At 41.4% G+C, this 20,830-nt stretch overlaps 2 protein-coding genes and 1 non-coding gene across 6 annotated transcripts in view; all 3 read left to right on the top strand.

Annotated features, from left to right (window-relative positions):
* Nucleotides 1–9,029, top strand: part of LOC129834877 (casein kinase I) — a 46,974-nt gene extending 37,945 nt beyond the window's left edge. For 2 of the 4 annotated variants that reach the window (XM_055900233.1, XM_055900230.1), the window contains 3 exons: nucleotides 925–1,031; nucleotides 2,447–2,470; nucleotides 4,850–9,029. In XM_055900233.1, coding sequence (XP_055756208.1) covers nucleotides 925–1,031; nucleotides 2,447–2,470; nucleotides 4,850–4,904 — 186 coding nt within the window. In that variant the 3' untranslated portion in view covers nucleotides 4,905–9,029. The remainder of the gene's footprint in view (nucleotides 1–924; nucleotides 1,032–2,446; nucleotides 2,471–4,849) is intronic. The other 2 variants (XM_055900231.1, XM_055900234.1) reach the window with 1 other exon arrangement.
* Nucleotides 9,030–9,960: 931 nt separating this feature from the next.
* On the top strand, nucleotides 9,961–14,017 carry LOC129834878 (40S ribosomal protein S17-like). Its single transcript, XM_055900235.1, has 5 exons — nucleotides 9,961–10,031; nucleotides 10,835–10,986; nucleotides 12,724–12,829; nucleotides 13,335–13,400; nucleotides 13,898–14,017. Exons 1-5 carry the CDS (start codon nucleotides 10,029–10,031, stop codon nucleotides 13,973–13,975), a joined length of 405 nt encoding a protein of 134 aa, XP_055756210.1. The 5' UTR covers nucleotides 9,961–10,028; the 3' UTR covers nucleotides 13,976–14,017.
* Nucleotides 13,120–13,247, top strand: LOC129834991 (small nucleolar RNA SNORA71). The gene has a single exon (XR_008756346.1). It is a non-coding gene; the product is annotated as a small nucleolar RNA SNORA71 (small nucleolar RNA).
* Nucleotides 14,018–20,830: the final 6,813 nt, after the last annotated feature.

The following is a 20,830-nucleotide window of genomic DNA, read 5'->3' on the forward strand; positions in this document are numbered from 1 at the left end:
AGGTGCTGGCTGGCAGGACGCCCGTTTATTAGGCGAGGTGCTGGCTGGCAGGACGCCCGTTTATTAGGCGAGGTGCTGGCTGGCGGAGTAGAACGCCCGTTTATTAGGCGAGGTGCTGGCTGGCGGAGTAGAACGCCCGTTTATTAGGCGAGGTGCTGGCTGGCTGGCGGAGTAGAACGCCTGTTTATTAGGCGAGGTGCTGGCTGGCTGGCGGAGTAGAACGCCTGTTTATTAGGCGAGGTGCTGGCTGGCTGGCGGAGTAGAACGCCTGTTCATTAGGCGAGGTGCTGGCTTGCTGGTGGAGTAGAACACTTGAAAAAGATAAGGAGAGCCACACTCTAGGAGCTCAGATGAAATGACTAAATGACCTAATAACCATGACAAACTGACATTATACAACCAGATTGATCCTTGTTGGGTTTGGTGCTGTGATAATGCAGGTTGAGTTGACTTGGTTTAGCAATGCATGTTTTTGATTAAATAAATCCTAAATAGGGTAAATCTTCATCAAATAATGCCCCTGCATTTTAGGGCTTCAGTATAGTGTGATTTAATGGCTGGTGTAATACATTTATGCCGTACATTTTACTCACACCTCTTGATAAATATTTGCAGAGGTTAATTTAAGATTGAAAAGTATATATATTTCTTTAAAATGTGAAAAGCTAAAACTGCTTGACAAAGCTTGATAATATTTCAATAAATACGATTTTGATGCAGAACACAATAGATGGTATTACTTGCAGTATACATTGTGTGTGTGTGTGTGTGTGTGTGTGTGTGTGTGTGTGTGTGTGTGTGTGTGTGTGTGTGTGTGTGTGTGTGTGTGTGTGTGCGTCATGGACTGGCACTGTTTTTGAGCGGTGAAGTTGTGGAAACGGTCATTGACTCCACCTGAATCAACCCTCTCTCCGTGTGCCACAGGTGGTCAGTTCAACCAATGGGGAGCTGAATGCCGATGACCCTCTGGCAACCCACTCCAACGCACCAATCACAGTCCAGGCTGAGGTGGAGGTGGTGGATGAGGCCAAGTATGTATCAGCTCACCCCTCATCTCTCTCTCCTACTCCCCCTGCTTCACCTCTCCTCCTCCATCTCTCTCTCTGTCTCTGTCTCTGTCTCTCTATGTCTGTCTCTCTCTGTCTCTCTCTTTCCTCCTCTGCTTTACCTCTCCTCCTCCTCTGCTTTACCTCTCCTCCTCCTCTGCTTTACCTCTCCTCCTCCTCTGCTTTACCTCTCCTCCTCCTCTGCTTTACCTCTCCTCCTCCTCTGCTTTACCTTTCCTCCTCCTCTGCTTTACCTCTCCTCCTCCTCTGCTTTACCTCTCCTCCTCCTCTGCTTTACCTCTCCTCCTCCTCCATCTCTCTCTCCTACTCCCTCTGCTTTACCTCTCCTTACACTGTCCCCTCTGTGTGTGTTGCTTCCTGGTTGTGTACTTTCTAAGCCTGTGTCCTGCGTGTCCCTGTTACAATCCTTTGTTTTGGTAAGGTTGGGACTGCTCCTTTATCCCCCCCCCCCCCCCCCCCCCCATCAGATATCCTCTCACTTCTCATAAGCTCAGTGCAGCAAGAGAAGAACAAATGAAAACTCATAGAATGCAATGAGCATATCAAAACTCGGTGCATATCATGTAATATCATCATGTAATATCATTACCCAAAATTAGATGGACCTACTGACATTTTTGGTGAATGAAATACCTGTAACATACACAGCATAGTGAATGACAACATTGAGTGTTTTGTCCTTCGATATAATCTAATCCACCAGTGTCTGTTGTCCCCCAGCCTGGTTCCTCTCTAGGTTTCTTCCTAGGTTCCTGCCTTTCTAGGGAGTTTTTCCTAGCCACCGTGCGTCTCCATTGCTTGCTCTTTGGCATTGTTGACATAAAGGGCTTTATAAAATATGTTTGAAATTGTTAGGTGATTGATTTGTCTCCCACTTGTTCATTCATATACCCTTTTGATATGTTTTCCGCTGGCCCTTTGATTTTCCCGTCATCAATACACTTCCTCTTTGATATGATCCCATTGCATTGAAAGCCAGGGCCCCAGAAGACAGTTCAATTAATGTGACAACAGGGTTTCCATAGCAATGAGGCGTAAAGCTCTATTTTTCTCTTGTTGTTTCTCTCCTTCCCTCCCTCACTCTCTGGTAATCCTTTCTACATCCGTTCCGAAAGGATTTTGGAAGTCTTGCTTGTGGTAATGAGCGTCCGTGATACAGTATGTTGAAGTAGAGTGAGGTTATACATCAGTTGAATAGTGTCCTTCGAACTAAACAGGTGTAGTTAGCTCTAGAACCTAAGAGTCGGAGCCATTGAGTCTTCAACCTTTTGAACCCTGCCCCCTGTGTCCACTTGTGTATGTTGTGTGTGTGGCATGGTCTGTCCCATCGACTGCTGTATTAATCTGTCTTTTCTCTCTACACTCTTTCTTCTCTGTAGCTGCGTGAAAATGCTCAACCTGTGGTGAGTCCCTCTCTCCTAGTCCATACCATACCCATGGGACAGGACAGGGAGTGGACCAGCCTAGGCTGCTAGTGTAGTTGACTAGTACACACTGTGAAGGGACCCTGCTCTTATACTGTGAAAAACAGATTAAAAAGAGTGATCCATATGTTCACAACTGATATAGGCCAGTGGGTTATAAAAATCATTTTCATGCAAATCTATGGGTTAGGTAATATCTAATGGTATCATTCTTTAAATAAAACTGTGCTTCTCATACATTGACTTTAATATAGGCTATTGAGTTCTTATATATATATATTTGGAAATGCTGTCAATTCCTTGTTTTCTATTATGGAGGCAGCCTTAAATATTTACTAAAACCTACTAGCTAGCAGAGCACCTTTTTAATATTTACTAAAACCTACTAGTTAGCAGGGCACCTTAAATATTTACTAAAACCTACTAGCTAGCAGGGCAACTTGTTTAATATTTACTAAAACCTACTAGCTAGCAGGGCAACTTGTTTAATATTTACTAAAACCTACTAGCTAGCAGGGCACCTTTTTTAATATTTTCTAAAACCTACTAGCTAGCAGGGCACCTTTTTTAATATTTTCTAAAACCTACTAGCTAGCAGGGCACCTTTTTTAATATTTTCTAAAACCTACTAGCTAGCAGGGCAACTTGTTTAATATTTACTAAAACCTACTAGCTAGCAGGGCACCTTTTTTAATATTTACTAAAACCTAGTAGCTAGCAGGGCACCTTTTTTAAATATTTACTAAAACCTAGTAGCTAGCAGGGCACCTTTTTTAAATATTTACTAAAACCTAGTAGCTAGCAGGGCACCTTAAATATTTACTAAAACCTAGTAGCTAGCAGGGCACCTTAAATATTTACTAAAACCTACTAGCTAGCAGGGCAACTTGTTTAATATTTACTAAAACCTACTAGCTAGCAGGGCAACTTGTTTAATATTTACTAAAACCTACTAGCTAGCAGGGCAACTTGTTTAATATTTACTAAAACCTACTAGCTAGCAGGGCAACTTGTTTAATATTTACTAAAACCTAGTAGCTAGCAGGGCACCTTAAATATTTACTAAAACCTAGTAGCTAGCAGGGCACCTTTTTTTAATATCTACTAAAACCTACTGACAGGGCACCTTAAATATTTACTAAAACCTACTGACAGGGCACCTTAAATATTTACTAAAACCTACTGACAGAGCACCTGAGAATAGCAAATGACTTCCTTAGGGTTCATCTCAACGCTGTGCCTTTTTAAAAAGACATCCTTGTTTTTTCTTTGTAGCCAGTCACTGTGTTGTTTGTAGAGCAGTGGCTGACCTATGGCCACTCGCTGCATGCTGTAATAATCATCTCATTAGGCTCACTCTGTCCTGTGCTCTGTCTCCACCACTGTTGTTAATCACACCACTGTACTAAACACACTTGTCATTTTACCTCAGATGCCCTCTGTAGGTTCTTCTTAGAACTGTTTTGACTCCACTCTGTCAGGGATCTTGGCATAATGTGTTTTTCTTCTACCATCACCGTAGTTCTTATTTATTCTAATGCCCCGAGTCAGTCTCTTCATGTTGATTCTATTCCTAGAGATGTTCTGATGTTGGTTAGAAGGAACGGATCTAACAAATTAACATCTCATGGCATCCATTTACTCATCTATGTTCTTGTAACCTGGCTTCAGGTCAGTTCCTCTGTCTAGCGATGCCATTTCCAGTGTTCCATTCAGGCAAGGCTAGTCAGAAGACAGCACATACAGGCATGGCAAGGCTAGTCAGAAGACAGCACATACAGGCATGGCAAGGCTAGTCAGAAGACAGCACATACAGGCATGGTAAGGCTAGTCAGAAGACAGCACATACAGGCATGGCAAGGCTAGTCAGAAGACAGACAGCACCTACAGGCATGGCAAGGCTAGTCAGAAGACGGCACATACAGGCATGGGACCTGGCTATTGTTGCTAACCCTTGAGGCCAGTATAATCTGTGTACACTGATGGTCATTGGCTGCCTTTACACAGGTAGCCCAATTCTGATCTTTTACCACTAATTGGTCTTTTGACCAATCAGATCAGATATTTTTCCAATAATTGGGCAAAAGATCAGAATTGGGCTGCCTGTGTAAACACAGCTAGTGTGTAACACATTTCTTCTCTTGTCCTCTAGATGTTGAAATGAAATTACTTCTCACTTTAACAGTTTACCAGGGTGGTGTTCATTCGGGCATGTTTTAAAACAAAGTTTTGGACAAGTTTAGGTTAGACCCATCACTGCTTTAGTCTGTTTTCTTCCGTTTGGTGCCTAATGGACATGACCCAGTCATTGTATCCGGTTTTGGCTTGCCTCTAACCAGTCTCTCTCCCCATCTAAAGGTGCTGTTGCTTCTTCAAAAGAAAACGGAAGAAGAACACCCCGCGACACAAATGATCAGCAGCACGCCTAGATCGCTCAAAGTCTTGCTCGATAAGGTTCTTAATCGAGAAAATCAATGAAGTCCCATTCAGACCAACGAAGAAGACCACGGGAGAGTGATGAGAGGCGATGTGCGCGCACACACACATACACACAAACACAAACAAGTGTGGCTGTTTGTCGATGGGAATTCCTTTTTGAATTGAGTCGTTTTTCCTCCACGATGCTTGGGAATATTTGGCGGGCCCCGTTGTTGCCGGGATTGGGATCTTGGCTTTTGCAATTAGTTTAAGCTTGATTGATGAGCTGGACAATGGAAACACAACAGACTGTCTGTCAGCCTCCTGCTCTTTCATAAACACACACTGAATGTATGGGCGGGAAGTTAAATGTCTATGTGAGAATTTAGTAGATGGGACAAGTCCTGGGAGAGGAAAGCTTGTTGGCTACTGACTGACTACATGTAAATAATGGACCAATATCAGTTGGCACTGATACACTTCTATAAACGCTTTGGACTTCAGCGTAACAATGTCCACATGGTAGCAACCGAGTGGGCTTTCCTTCACACTGCACGCTAAGGAGAGAAGAGAGGGAGGTGGTGGCTTGAGTGTCGTCTTTACTGCTACTGTCCAATGCCTTAAACAAACCAGCACCCCACAGAGCCAGGAGAGGGTGACACAAGAGGCCAGGCTCTCCATACTGAGAGGATATCTATGGTCCCTGCTTAATGTAATGACATAACATACCACCCAATGTGGAGTTCAGTTCCCCACTGGTGGTACAGTATCTGTAGAATAGGTGGTTCAGAAATAATGTCGACTAGGGGCAACACTTAAGGTTAATTTGGATGTTTGTCAGTGAACCGTCATGTAAATTTTAGTGCCATGTCAGCTTTGTGCGTTCAGTCTCTTATCTGCAATGTTCATAACGGTGCAACACACTGTGTAAGCCCCTGGTCTCTTACAATGATCTCATGTTCTGTGTCTTTGGGGGAATGCTCTTTCACATTTTCTGCCCCTCTGTTTCCAGTGTATTTGCCCTGTGCTGCAAAGCATCATCTGTGAGACCATTAATGATGATTGATCCCAAATGCCAAGTCCCAAATGGAAAACATGGGATTGCCTCAAAATGATATTAAGAAGTAGTACCTGGTGAAAATCTGTCTATATGGTGTTTTTTTCAATATCCCTTTGTTTTTCCTTGCAAGTGTCATGGAGGATTGCCTTGAACCAACAAACTGGACGTCGACAATGTCACCATGCCTATCCTCTTCACAGCATTAATTCCATAGGAGTGACTTTTGGGTTTTATGTAATTATGTAGATTTTTTGTTAAATATATAGCTAATGTGAATTTCAAATGTGAGCAAATGTATTTTTCTCTTTCAAATAGCCATGAAGTATGAGAAACGGACAGAGGGACAAAAAGCTAGACTTTTGACTGCACTACATTTGTTGACCCACTGTTATTGACCTAAGACCTTGCTTTCCCCGTACTGTATTGATGGATGTGCTCAATATACTTAATTGTAGCGGCCTTGTGTGCTAGTTCTGTTCTAACAATACACTTAAACAATTCTGGCTTTAACCCCCCCCCCCCCCCCCCCTCCTTGTTTAACCCCTGTGCCATGACGTATGTAAACCCACACAGACATACACACCCTAGACATTAATGTATGATGTGATGTCGCCTCCTGGTGGGGTGTTGGATACTGATGTCCTGGTGACCATGGTTGTGTTCAGTAGGGCACACTGTTGCCAAACGTTTTGCAACTGTAATCAATAAACTGTGTTATTGTACAAGGTCAGGTAGTACCTCCTCCGTTTTGGAAACTTTTTTTCTCCCTGCTGAACATGACCCAGGTTGGTCGTCCCATATGGAGGCACAATGCCTGAGGGGACGCCAACCGGCTCAACAGACCTCTATGAGCAGGCATGCTTGTATGTACATAATGATATTGTATATTTTTATGTTTTCTTTTTTCCCACCATTGTGACTTGAACTAGTTCCTCTGGGGTTTAAGTTATTGTGTTGAGAGTACCTGAATATGATACATCTATTGGACTTCTGTTGTCTTTTACATTTTAGAGGTCAGTACGACTGGTGAGGAAAAGGTGTCTTTGAATGACGGGTATTCCTCATAGTGCCTCTTGAATGGGTGTTTTGAGGGAGGGATTTGGCATTGCTGTCCAGCTTGCCTCTGTTGGATATCTCTGGGTTCGTGGTTTAGCCTAGGGTTGGATTGGCATTCTGTTGTTCAGGGACATCAGTCGCTGCTGCACAACAGGGTCAGGGGTTCATGTCAAGCATGTCAGCAGAATGGCTCCACCTGCTGGGTGTATGAAGGCTTTTCTGTCAGGACTTCAATCCAGTGTTGCTCAGTCTTCTCGGGGTGGGGTGTTGTAGCCCAGCGATAACACCTCAGTCAGCCAATCACTAACTCTGTGAATATTGGAGTCATTGTGTGTTAGTGCAGGGCTGGAACAATAATGTGCATCCTCTGGCTGTCTTCTGAGGATGTTTTGAGAAGCACTACTTTTAATTGACCCACAGTAGACTAGCCATTACAGTTACACTGTGACATACCAGTTCACTTTGAAAGTGTAAGGTATTGTTGAATCAAGTGAGACAGACATCCAGAGAATGGCCTTGAATGGTCCCTTCTGTTCCTAATGCCATCCTATGGACTACTATCCGCCGCCGTCACCTGTGCCAGGAAAGTTTCAACTAGAACTCTGATGGAATTCCACCTCGTGTCCCACTGCCCTTTTTTTATATTTGTTTCACCCACCTGTAATGTTGAAAGAGAACTTTGCGATTTAAAGTCTATATTGTGTTCTTAAGGTGGTTGAGAGTAATACCATAATTATTGAACCACTTGTCAATTACTAATTGTTTTAATTAACTTTCACTCCTCAACCGTACATTTCCATTTCAGAGGACCGTTTTATTTTGGAGTGGAACGTCACTTGTATACTTTGATGTATCTGTATCCTACTGTTAACAGGGGTCTTAATGCAGGTGTTGTATCACTGTTGAAATTCATTTCCTTCCTGCAATTTTGGCTTTACAGCTGATCAACATGAATACTACAAATTGATATGTGCATTCTAGTTTCCTCAAGCCTTTCCACGGCCTGTCTAGAATGAGGGATATTTGCTATAGTGTGTATTTGCATGGCTTATCTGGAGCAGATGTCTGCCTGTTTTAATGGCAAGGCTTCCTGGGGTGGATGTATGAAGCTAAGCCACCTGTACAAAGTTATTCTCTCTGGCCATAATGGAGCTCTACAAAGTCCTCCCATTGGCTTGATAAGTCCTACCCAGAGCACATTCCAATTTCAGGTGTCATTGCTTATACAGTACTACACCTTGCCTGTCAGTCAGACCTCATTGCTTTCAATTGACTTGTGTCTTGTGTTAATCACCATTTTATTTCCTGCATGTCCAAATGGCATGTAAATCCTTATAGCAGCGTAGAGGAGAATGAATGGAAAGAGATGGCGAGTCTTTTTTGGGGGGAGGGGGGTTCTCTGGCACTTTCTTCCTGTCGTTGTACTGTAGAGTTGTCTTGGGTTGGTTGTATAATATGCCTGGGAGAGAAGTTGGGTGTGACACATGACTGCAATGTTTTAATTCTTTTAAGTTTTACAGAGTTCACCATTATATATTTTTTTGTTTTTGTCAGTTGGATTCTGTTAAAGAATATAAAGATGTTTTTTCTTTCAAACTGTGGAAAGTAGAATTGTACAGTACCACAAGTTTATCCCCCTACTCTTGCTCTGGCAATTATTTTCAAAGCTATGATTTAAGAAATGAATCCTACAACTGTATTATGAATATTGTGTTGAAATATGAATGTTACTTCAAATCTATTTGAATGGTTTACCCTAGTTAAGGGCTTCATGAATGAAGGACCCATCTTTTGATTTCTTTCTTTTTATTATAATTTAATTTTTAAGTACAGAAAGATAAATGACCAGACTTTTTATCTGAAAGGCCTATTTTCCTAGGGATTCATGTGAGACGTATCACATGTATCCTTACAAATTCACTTTTTATTCCCTCCACGCTTTAAAGGGGAAACACAAGTTTGCACCCTTTTTTTTGGTAAAAATAAAAAAAAATCTTAACCTTTTCTTGTGAGTATGGGTCTGTTTTTATTCCCGTACAGTGTCACATTACATTATAATGAGCCATCTTAGAATTGCTGAGAAAGCATGTCACCCATAGAAAATGATATTTTTATGGTCACATCTTCTCAGGTCACGTTCAACCTATGGAAGAATCTCAATTGGGTATCCTTACATCCTCTCGTCTCCTCTAAAACCTATTGGATGAGAGCGGGCCAGAGTTCATCCCCTCCGACTTTCTTCAATGGGGTTTGAGGAGGCGAGGAGAGAGGACTCACAATTGATCTCCCTGTGACTTTTCCCTGCTAGGTTGCAGCTGCACTGCTTCAGTTTTCAAGGTTTCGTGGGCCGTACCCTTGATCATACATTACTACTAAACTGTATAATTTAATACAATACATTTTTGCAAAAGTTCCTGCAATGTCATGCTATGTAGGCCTAAACGTGAGGAAACAACCTTATGTGATTCACGTAATAAGTGTTGACAAAACGTTGAACATAATGTATAGCCAGCCTACTTCTTCCACACCAGTAAGAATACCTTGTTACACTTAGTGAATCTTAAATCAAATTTGTTTTAATGTAATTTAACCCAGGCAAGTCGGTTAAGAACAAATGATTATTTTACAATGACGTCCTACCGCTGCCAAATCCTCCCCTAACCCGGACGACGCTGTGCCAATCGTGCGCCGCCCTATGGGACTGGCGTTAACGGCCGGTTGTGATACTGTCCGGAATCGAAACAGGGTCTTGTAGTAGCACCTCTAGCACTGAGATGCTAGAGGTGCCACTCGGGAGCCTATTGTACTACGAAGTGGACTGGATCAGTACCTTTTGTATAAAATTCAATGCACCAAATGTTTTTAGTGTGTCAAAGGTAGACAACCAGTAGCGGGCAGTGTTGCAAAGCTACAAAAACAAATGTCTGCAGCATTTTCTTCCTGCTTCGTAGATAAACTTCCGGTCACAACTTCCCCAGTTCTTTTCCGCCAGCCCAAGCCAACATGGTGGGTATTTTACCAAATTGAATACATCACAATCTGTTCAATCCTTGCCTTTTATCAGTTCCAGACACGTCTACAAGCATATCAACTATTAATTCAAATACGACACATTTTCACAGATATTTATTTGTGATTTGTTGCATTTTATTTACCAGTTTATTGTATCGTTTCCCTAGCTATGTTGTGAATGTAGCAAGCTAGCTTGCCGGTAGCTAGCACAAGATCTTGTCACTGGTCTGCTATCGAGCGGACCACTATATCAACTAGCTGGCTAGTTGTGTTTACGGGTCGTGTAGTACGTAGTTCAGCTGTTCCTCGCGTCTGGTAAGAATGAGTTAGCCGGATATAGCTAAGATTGTTTAGCTAGAAATGCTATTAGTTAACTAGCTGCTTAGCTAGCTATCTTGCCATCCAGACCAGTGTAGTTAACTAAAGTTATTTTATGTCAATGGTCTTGTGGTGGTCTGCTAGCCAGCCAGGAATTAATGTTGGTTGATGTCAAATTCAGTTACTTGTCACTCAAGGAGTTCTAGCTCTCTGCTGTCAAGAAGAAACAGTTGGCACTATGCATCTAGCTAACTAGCTATGCATATTCTGTTGAATATTGTTCCTGTAGTGCTTTGTGCGGCTAGTTTGCATTAAGCTACACGTTGTCAGAGGTTGAAACAATTCCAAGTGAACATGAATAATTGCAGTGATATTGCTTAGTAATTACAGATATGTGAGAGAATGTTGGCAATTTAGAGGTATTGTCTAAAGAAACTGGTGAGATTCTGCCGTTGACAAGCTGATTGTCTTCCCAACAGGGACGAGTCAGGACCAAGACGGTAAAAAAGGCCGCCAGGGTCATCATTGAGAAGTACTACACCCGGCTGGGCAGTGACTTCCACGTCAACAAGAGGGTGTGTGAGGAGATAGCCATCATCCCCAGCAAGAAGCTGCGCAACAAGATTTCTGGGTGAGTGAATGCACCAATACAAGCTTGGGTCACTTTCAGGCCTCAGACCACTCAATACCTCTGTCACATGATCGTGCTGACCCAAATCATACTGTGCTTGCTCAGATATTTTCTTAACACATTGTAGTTTCCAGCATGGTTCCAGCGTCTGTGGCGTATCCATAACCAGGCCAGTGCAGTACGGCTACGCTCAGTACTTTTAGAAGGGTGCAAGTCTGACCAAATGAAGGTTTACTATTTTGTTGCTTCAAGGAGCTTGTGTTGCTGAACCACGGCAGGCTTCTTAGCTCCACGTCCAACATTCCTGTCTGTTAAATCAGGGGCTTTTTTTGTTTTGTCTTACAGACAGAATAATGTAAAGAAAGGGTAAGCTCCTATTCTTGGTTTAGTTGGTTGGAGCTAGAGCGTGACGCTGGCAATGTCAAGGTTGTGGATTCAGTTCCTGCATGGATATCTTAAACATAATATACTCGTTGTGAACTACTTTGAAGAACTCTTTGTAATAGATGTGTTGTGTTCCTGTACATTTGTTCACATTGGTTGTTCAGCGGTTTAAGGTGTTAAAAGTATAGTCCTATTATTTAAAGGACTAGTATTGGCTCAATAGTTGAACACTTGTGCTCAGTTCATTCTCAATGACCGTTGACCTCTAGTCTCCATGTCAAAGTCGGAGATATTTGGCCTGACTGTAGACCAGTGGTGTTTCAATATTGGGCTTGTTGCACATTTAATAATTGTCTGATCCCAATGTAGGTTATTTGCTTCCTGAGCCATCATGCAGAAATTGGCTTTTTTCTTGTTGAAAATATACAAGTAGGTAAAATTCTGATTATCTGAGTGTTTGTGGCATTGTTTTGTTTGTTTTCTCAAATTTATTTCTCAAATAAATTGACCCAGCTTGCTTCAGGGGTGAGAGGTTGTCTGGACAACATGAGGCCCTGTGCCTCATTCCTCATCTGCTTGAGAACTGTCCCTGTGCTGTAGGTGTAGACTTAGTGGTTGTTGACCATAGTCAGTGATCTTTGCCACGTACCAATAAAAGGGATTGGAAAGAGACGCTCAAATTGTAGTGTCTGTCGGTGCCCACTTGTGCAAGCCAATTCTGATCTTTTTGCCACTAATTGGTCTTTTTCACATCCGATCATTTTCAAAGCTGATTGATACAATGTCAGTAAACCACTGCAACGCCTCCCTGTCTAATCAAACATCATGAAACATGTTCAGGTTGTTTTACGGACTCGGTCTTAGTTATGTCACTCGTCAAACTATGATTAAGGGATTATTAGAGTCAGATGTTGTATTGTTTTCAAGGCCAGGAGTTAAGCTGTGTTGTCGTCTTAGGTCTCTTTATGTAGTGTTGTCGTGATGTGTGTTTTGTCCTATATTTTTATTTTTAATCCTAGCCCCCATCCCTTTGTTTTTTGGTAGACCGTCATTGTAAATAAGAATTTGTTCTTAACTGACTTGCATTGTTAAATAAAAAACATGCTTAAATCTATGCGCTGGTTTACTGACCTCCGTCTACTCTATACTGTTCTGAGTACCCATCTGTGTACAGTACACCCTCAAGTGCTTATCTCTGTCATTGTTGGACATAAATCAGAGTGATTTTTTTATTTAGGAAATCTTTTCCCACGCATAAATAGAGTCAAATATGAGCCCAAATCTCACTGTATTGTCTGTGTAAAATGCCCCTTTTATATGGTCTGTATTCTCCCATGTGTGTCCCCTCCCTAGGTATGTGACCCATCTGATGAAGCGTATCCAGAGGGGCCCCGTCAGAGGCATCTCCATCAAGCTGCAGGAGGAGGAGAGGGAGAGGAGGGACAACTATGTCCCAGAGGTCAGTGGGGTTCCTCGGTGGTTTACCTCTGAGCCGTGCATTTAGATTTCTGCGTTAAGATGCATTGACAACATTCTATGGTAGCCACGTTAGCCTCTGCTTTAATAATATTACATGAGGGATGTTTAAACAATACTATCTTACAATGTCTACAATTAAGAGCAGTTGGCCCAACTCTCTGAATATATGGCTCAGATTTACCTTGCAGTTTGGTCCTTCATCTTGCTTCAGAACTTGAGAAATGTCCTTGCTGATTGTGATGATATCTATAAGGTTGTAATTTGGTGCCTACCTGTATCGAAAGTGGCTGTGGCATGGTTGTTGCCAGGTCATTGATAATGCAGGAAGATGGAACTGACAGATTTTCCCTGTGTTTGTTGGGCCGTCTATCCCTCTCAAACCCTGTATCTTTCAGACACTCGTGCTCGGATCTATCTTGAGAACACTGGCTCCTGATAGGTTCCTATGAGATCCACTGTAAAGCTGATGGTCTTTGTGTCTGTAGGTGTCTGCTCTGGACCAGGAGATCATTGAGGTGGATCCCGACACCAAGGAGATGCTGAAGCTGTTGGTATGTTCAAAACCTTCCCTCTCAGATCTCACTGCCTAAACGAGATGTGTGGTTTGAGTACTCTAACTTCATCCAGCAATGATGTAGCCTCCTATCTCACACTGGGCATAACTTAACAGAGCAGAATGTAAACACACTGACCTAAAAACTACTTTTTCTGAATTTTCTGTTGTAGCTGAGTTAACACCACTACAAGATCGTCTGTGGCCAATAGAAATGCATCTATCAGATTATTATTCACACTGTAGTTTTGATGTGAGCTACTTTAGTTAAGCACTGTTTCTCTGATAGTGTCTAATATTGCTCTGTATTACTGTAGCTCAACTTCTGCTGCCAAGTAATTGGTAGCTTTCCCAATACTAAGTAGAGCACTGGAAAGCTTTCCTGTCTTTGCTGTGCACAGTCAGTGTTACCTTCCTATGATGGACCTCAATGTAATGCTCATTAGAGCTAGGTGAGGAATTGTTTGACTAAATCTGCAATCTTTCCTCTGTTAGGACTTCGGCAACCTGTCGAACCTGCAGGTCACCCAGCCTACCGTTGGAATGAACTTCAAAACACCCAGGGGAGTTTAGACACGTTTCATATCTCTGTCAATAAAGAGAAGTGGAAAGGAAGCATTGTAGCGGTCTCTTTTGCAAGGTCACAATATCTTACTCTAAGGCTGGGATTCAATCAGAACAAATGTTAGCCACAAGGGAGGTCTGCTATTGCTGGTTCAGTTGGTAGAGCATGGTGCTTGCCATGCCAGGGTTGTGGGTTTGATTCCCACACAGGACTAGTATGAAAAGGGAAAACAAATTATGCTCGGGATAAGTGTCTGTTAAATGACTCATAATAGAAATAGTGGTCGGGAGGAAGAAGTGTGTTGGAGCCGTCAAATCATTGAGCAGCTGCTCTTGCAATCGTCACGCTTCGCCCCACTGTCGTAAAGTTCAGAACGAGAAAGTGTAGGATACAATGTAATTACTCACATTGAAAATTAGGATTCATGGGATCTCTGTTAATTCGACTCCGTACGGTGTAATGCCAGGAACCGCTTGTGGATTTGACAGCCCTAAAGCAGTTCCACTTCCGACACCGCCAAAACAACCGCTATGTGGATGTCGGCTAAAGCGGATCTGATTGAATACAGCCCTAGGGGTAAGGATGCAATCCGATTGTGGGTAATAGACGGAGCTTTTACAGGCAATTTCCAATTGAACTATGCAGCGTTTACCGTGGTTACATTACCTAAAAGCTGCAATGTCTATTACCTGTGATCGGATTGAATCCCAGGCTAAAACAATCACACTACCTGCCTCCATCTCAATATTGTCTAAGGGTGTTTTCACACTGGGTCCCTTTCAGACAATTTGTGAACTCTGCCTGTTCCCTTAATTTTTTTTGTCCAGTGTGAACACGCCAAAGGAACTCAGACCTCTCAAAAGTTAACCGAACTGAGACCATCTCGAGTTCGGTTCGCTTTTTTAGGGCAATGTGAACACAAAGCTCACCAGGTTGGCTTGTCATTAGTGGGTGGTGTGGGAATAGACTACTACAACACTGCTTCCCCTCACACGCAGAATTGTTGGCCAAAATGGTTTGAATATTTGATCTATTGGCTGAGAGCTACAAGCTGATTAGATTATTGGGTTTGAATAGTGTGAGAAGACAACATATTTGGTGAGAATCAGAACAGGCTACAAAATCAATTCTAGCTCTTAAAGGGGCAGTAGCCTAGATTGAAAATTGTATACCCAAATTACAGCATCTGCAGTTATTCTATTTATCTATTGCCAATGTTAATAGTATCTTCTGATTGGAATCTATTAGCATGCAACATATTAGTAGGTTTATATATAGCTGTCCGATAACACGTTCTGATGGAATGACTTGACCTGCACTTTGTAAAAACCACGAGTGGATGTTCCTTTCTAAACATAGCAGTGTGAATGCAAAGAGGACTCACCTAAAAAAAAAAAAAATTGAACTGGCAAAAGAGTTGAGTCCTAATTCAATGTCAAGGGCAGTGTGAATACAGAGAACGGCTATTTTCCCCCCAAAAAATCCCCCTCGAGTTCACTTTAAAAGAACTGATCTCAGTCCTCTGAAGAGGACTGTGAAAACACCCTCAGAGGATCCATCTCATTATCTAGAAGAGGATGGGCCTTCAGACTTAATCCACATTGTTACAGCCTGAATTAAATTAAGTTTCCCCTCACCCATCTACACACTAACTAATAATGACAGTGAAAACGTTTTCAGAAATATTTTCACACCCCTTTTACTATGACACTCCAAATTGAGCATCCAATTTCCTTTGATCATAGTTGAGCTGTTTCTACAACTTGATTGGATTCCACCTGTAGCCAATGCAATTGTTTTGACATGGTTTAGAAAGTAACACCTGTCTGTACAGTATAAGGTCCCACAGTTGACAGCGCATGTCAGAGCAGAAACTACAGTGAAGTCCAAGTCCCTAGATCTGAGAGAATTGTGATTAGTCATATCTGGGGAAAGGTATAAAACAATTTCTGTTGTTGAAAGTTTCCAAGAGCAGTGTTCTCCATAATTGGGAAATGAAAAAAAAAAAAATAGAACTACTGGGACTGCCTAGCCGTCCAACCAAACTGAGCAACAAGGCAAGGAGGATCTTGGTCAGTGAGGTAACCAACAACCCAATGACAACACTACAGAGTTCCTTGGCTGAGATGGGAGAACAAGTCTACAGCACTTGCCCAATCTGGGCTTGATGGGAGAGTGACCAGACAAGTCACTCCTGAGAAAAAGGCACATGACCACACGCTTGGTTTGCAAAAAGGCACATGAAAGACAGCTATTAAGGCAAAAGACTGGTCTGAGACTAGCAATGTAACACTTAGGCCTCAATGCAAAGCTCTTGTGTAGTAGTCATGGATACCAAGTGATGCCAGGCTTCACCAAAAATTTGCCAATAAAAATAAAATGTATCTTTGCTCTTTTTCATCATTTTCCTTCAATTCACAAGAGGCTGAATATCTCACAGGAGAAAGCATCAGAGCGAGAGAAGAAGTGCCACGCGATCAGATAGCTGGCCTATAAGTAGAGACAAACGAGTCTGACATTGTTGCCACCTATAACATTGAAGGCAAGGGAAGCCAGCGAGGATCTGGCCTCACTTGACAATTATTTATTTTTTTAAGCCAATCAGCATGGAGCTAAACTGAGCGAGCTCAACTATGAATGGTCCTAGGGCATCAAAAAAGTCATGGAAAACCATCTTGGATATGGCGTCACTCATCAAATCCCATTGAGAGCATACGTCACTGACAGAACTTGAATTTTGCATCTCGTTGTGTTTAGATTACATTTCCATGTCTGAACTTCTCTGCAATCCAGTCCCTGTCTACTAAACAAGACGCCACGCTCTCCAAAGTGTCCATCATAGAGCGGGCTACCGAAGCAACATCAAAGAAGATCGATAATTTGGCAGCAACTGTCAGGCAGCTACACAAAATTGTGAGCGAGAACAAGGAAAATAACGTTCCTAGAGAATGAGTTGAAGAAACTGCAATCCCAAAATAATGAGCTGTGAGAATGTAGCTGAACTTCAAAGGTACTCTCGCAGGTGGAATCTGAAAATCCAAGGTGTAAAAGAGGGAGAGGATATTAGGGAAGCGGTCATTAATATCCTGGGAAAGGTGGCTCCGTGCATCAAAGACAAGCTAAGAGACGTGATCGACTTGGGAAACGAAGTCGCAATGTCATTTTGCGCTTAACTATGCGCCATTACAGGGACATCTGGAATATAGCCATGGGTAACGTTTCTGGGCGAGAAGCTCAGCATCAAAGAAGCTTTGATACCGCAGAATCAGACTGCCAGGGAGAAACTGGCCGCGTATACGGAAGGCACGACAAGAAGTAAAGAAGGCTGGGTTCAAGGGCCCACACGCGTTTATCGAAGGAAGAATGATTACTGGGTAACTGTTGACATTAATCAAACGGGAACTGTGAGTACTGCCACGAGTTAATGTACCGTTCGAACTACAACTGATGAACACTTGCCAACTAAAACAAAATAGATTTGTCATACTGTTAACCACCGCTACCTCAGCTGTGCGTAGTTTTCCGTCGGAGTAATCCTCAAGTTTCACTGTTTTTTCACGTTACTACTTCTGTTATCTAATTTGTGTTCTTTTTCATGCAGGAGTTCGTTTCCAACTCACTCAATGTCGTTAGTCTGAATGCTAGGAGTTTGAGAGTTCTTACAAAAAGGAAAGAGTTATTTTTATATTGTAAACGCAGTAATGCAGATTTTGTCCTTCAGGAAACTCATTCGGGTGAAAGTGATTTGAAATTTTGGAAATCACAATGGGGAGACATGGCCTATTTCAGTCATGGATCAAATCATTCTGTTGGTGTTTTGACACTTATTCACAAGTTTAAAGGAGACATTCTAGAATCCACATCTTCACAAGATGTGGATAGTAACTGTTAAACTTGACAATGCTATTTTCATCATTTGTAATGTATAGCGACATAACTCACATGCTCCAAATTAGACCCGTTTTACCAGGAAAGTACAGGATTTAAGCAACAAATACTCAAAGGCTTTTCTAATTATTTGAGGGTATTTTAATGAAACACCTGATGCATCTGTTGATCGTTTTCCTCCTAGAACGAGTCAAAGCCTTAAATAGCAATATCATCACTACATTATGCAAGGATCTCTGTTGATGCCTGGCGTTATTTCAATCCAGATGCAAAGGGTTATACCTGGACCAACAAAACTGTCAGGTAAATCTAGAATGGATTTATTCCTAATTTCCCCCATTTTGTTACAATTTGTTATAGATGTAGATAATCAGTTGGCTCCCCTTTCTGATCACCACTTAATTTTCCTGAATTTACAAGCTACTAAAAAACCAAAAGGTACTCCAGGATATTGGAAATTAAACTCACTTCTCAAAGATCCTACTCTCATTGGAAACATCAAATCGTTAGCCAAAGATATTTTTTCAAGAAAAGACTTGGGTCATGGAAGTAGATGGGAATTTCAAATATATAGTCAAGAGTTTTAGCCATTAAACATGCCAAAGAGCTGATGCACTTAGAGAAAAAGAGTTGATGAGCAAGCTTGACAGTTTTCTAAAGAAAGATAATTTATCTGAAGAAGTCTATTTAAGTCTTTACAACTATAATTAGAATAGCTTTACACGGATCTGGCAAAGGGTGCCTTTGTAAGGTCAAGAGCAAAATGGATTGAAGAGGGGGAAAGAAACACTAGTTACTTTTTTGCATTTGAAAAGAAAATCTATAACTGCACTCAATTAACAATGTTTTATGCAAAGATCCCATTACAATAACATCCTTTGTCAATTCCTTTTATGAAAACCGTTACATCTCAATTTCAGGAAGATGGTTGTGAAAGCTACATTTGCCACATTCGGAATTATGTCCCTGTAATCGAGGATGATTTCCACTCAGTTTGCGATTCACCGGTGTCAATTGAAGAAATTAGAGTCTCTGAATTCAATGAAAAAAATGGAAATCACCTGGCCCTGATGGCCTGTCAGTTGAATTCTATTGACAGTTTTGGGAGTTACTAGAAGAACCGATTTTTAATATGTTTCAAGATTGCATCAAGTGGGGAAATGGTCTCCACTATGAAACAGGGCCTTATTTCATTGATTCCGAAGCCCGATAAAGACCCCTCATTGACAATTGGAGACATATTACTTTATTAAATATTGATTACAAATTGATTGCTCTGGTTTATGCCAAAAGATTAAAGGAATAGATACCATTATAAATGAGACTCAAACAGGATTTATGAAGGGCCGTCACAAAAGCTCTAACATTTGTTTAGTATTAGACCTTAGATTATTCAGATGCAATTGACTGATGCAGTCGTCTTATTTTTGGACTTCTGTAAAGCCTTTGACATAATTGAACATGAATCTCTTTAGGTCACTTAAACTTCTTGGATTTGGTGAAAATGTTGAAGTCTTTTGCATGTTCTACAAAGACATAAATAGTTGAGTTACTAAACCTTAATACTTCAGTATCAACAGAAGTGTACAACAGGGATGCCCAATTTTGCCATTTTTATTAATTTTGGTTGTGGAACTTCTCTAGATATTTTGAATGCAATTGTATATGGCTTAACCATTTTTAACCAAGAAATCAAAATTTCCCAACTGGCTGATGATACTACTCTTTTCTTAAGAGACAAAGACCAGGTCGCCCATGCCCTTAATGCTATAACATCAGGATTAAAACGGAAGGTTTCTAAGTGTGAAATCTTGTTTATTTGACTGATGATAAATAGAAAATATTCCTGTAAAGGACTTAAATATTTAGGAATACTTGTCAAAACCAGTCGGACAACATTCATTTCTCTCCTAAAATTTAGAAAACCAAACATATATAATAATTGGCTACAAAGAGATCTTTCTATTCTTGGGAGAGATCTTCTGTCCAAGGCAGAGGGACTGTCGTTTTGTGTACCTCTCATTATCATTACGCGTAAGTCCTGCTACTTGTAAAGAGATCAATAAGACCTTTCTTGACTTCATCTGGAAAAATGAGTCTCAAACTAAAAAAGTCAGTCCTTTCTAATAAGAAAGGAAGGAGGTCTGGAAGTGTTGGACTGTTGTCGACATAACACTTAAGATCAACTGGTTGAAAATATGTTTAATTTATACTGAATCAATATGGTATTTCATTCCAAATAATGTTTAATAAGTTGGGAGGTCTTCAATTTTTACTGAAATGTAATTATATTCCTGAAAGATTACCCGCTAAATTGGTTAGGCGCGCAACAATATTAGACAGGTAGCCTAGGACAAATAAAAATAATTGTGTACTGTATGACAGTGATAAACCGTTTAGACATGGCATTGGCATTTCTCTACAAGTAGGGTGGGTCATGTTTTTCTACTTGCATGAACTGAAATCAACCATGGACAGCCACATTTAGCTTACGTTGATTAGACTAAATAGTTTACGGTATCTTTTACTTGTCACTATTAGACTGATTTATGTTGAAATGTTGATGGAAGCTCCTGTTTTCTTTGAGACTTGCAGTAACTCATTCTAATTCAAGTTATTTAGTGGTCCGAAAATGTCACATTAACTTGCTTGACCATGCTGTAGGTCATGTAACTTACTATACATGCAATCTGCTTTGTGGACTACACTGAACAGAGGTTGCTATCCGGTTTTGTTGTTAAAACAAAGCTGGTTGAAATGTATTCTGCCACACCGCTGGCATTAGAGGCATATACCACGGTCACAAGGCATATGAACTAATAGGTTCACGCAAACGCAATTATCACAACACCGATTATATGGCTTTGGGGGGGGGGGGGGCTTTGCTTCCTCAGTGATCTTACCCACGCACCGCTACTGCACAGCTCACCCGTCTAACAAGATCCCAACCCTAAGTATGGTGGTGGCAGCATCAT

The sequence above is a fragment of the Salvelinus fontinalis genome, chromosome 35 (genome assembly GCF_029448725.1).
Source record: "Salvelinus fontinalis isolate EN_2023a chromosome 35, ASM2944872v1, whole genome shotgun sequence".
NCBI lineage: Eukaryota > Metazoa > Chordata > Actinopteri > Salmoniformes > Salmonidae > Salvelinus > Salvelinus fontinalis.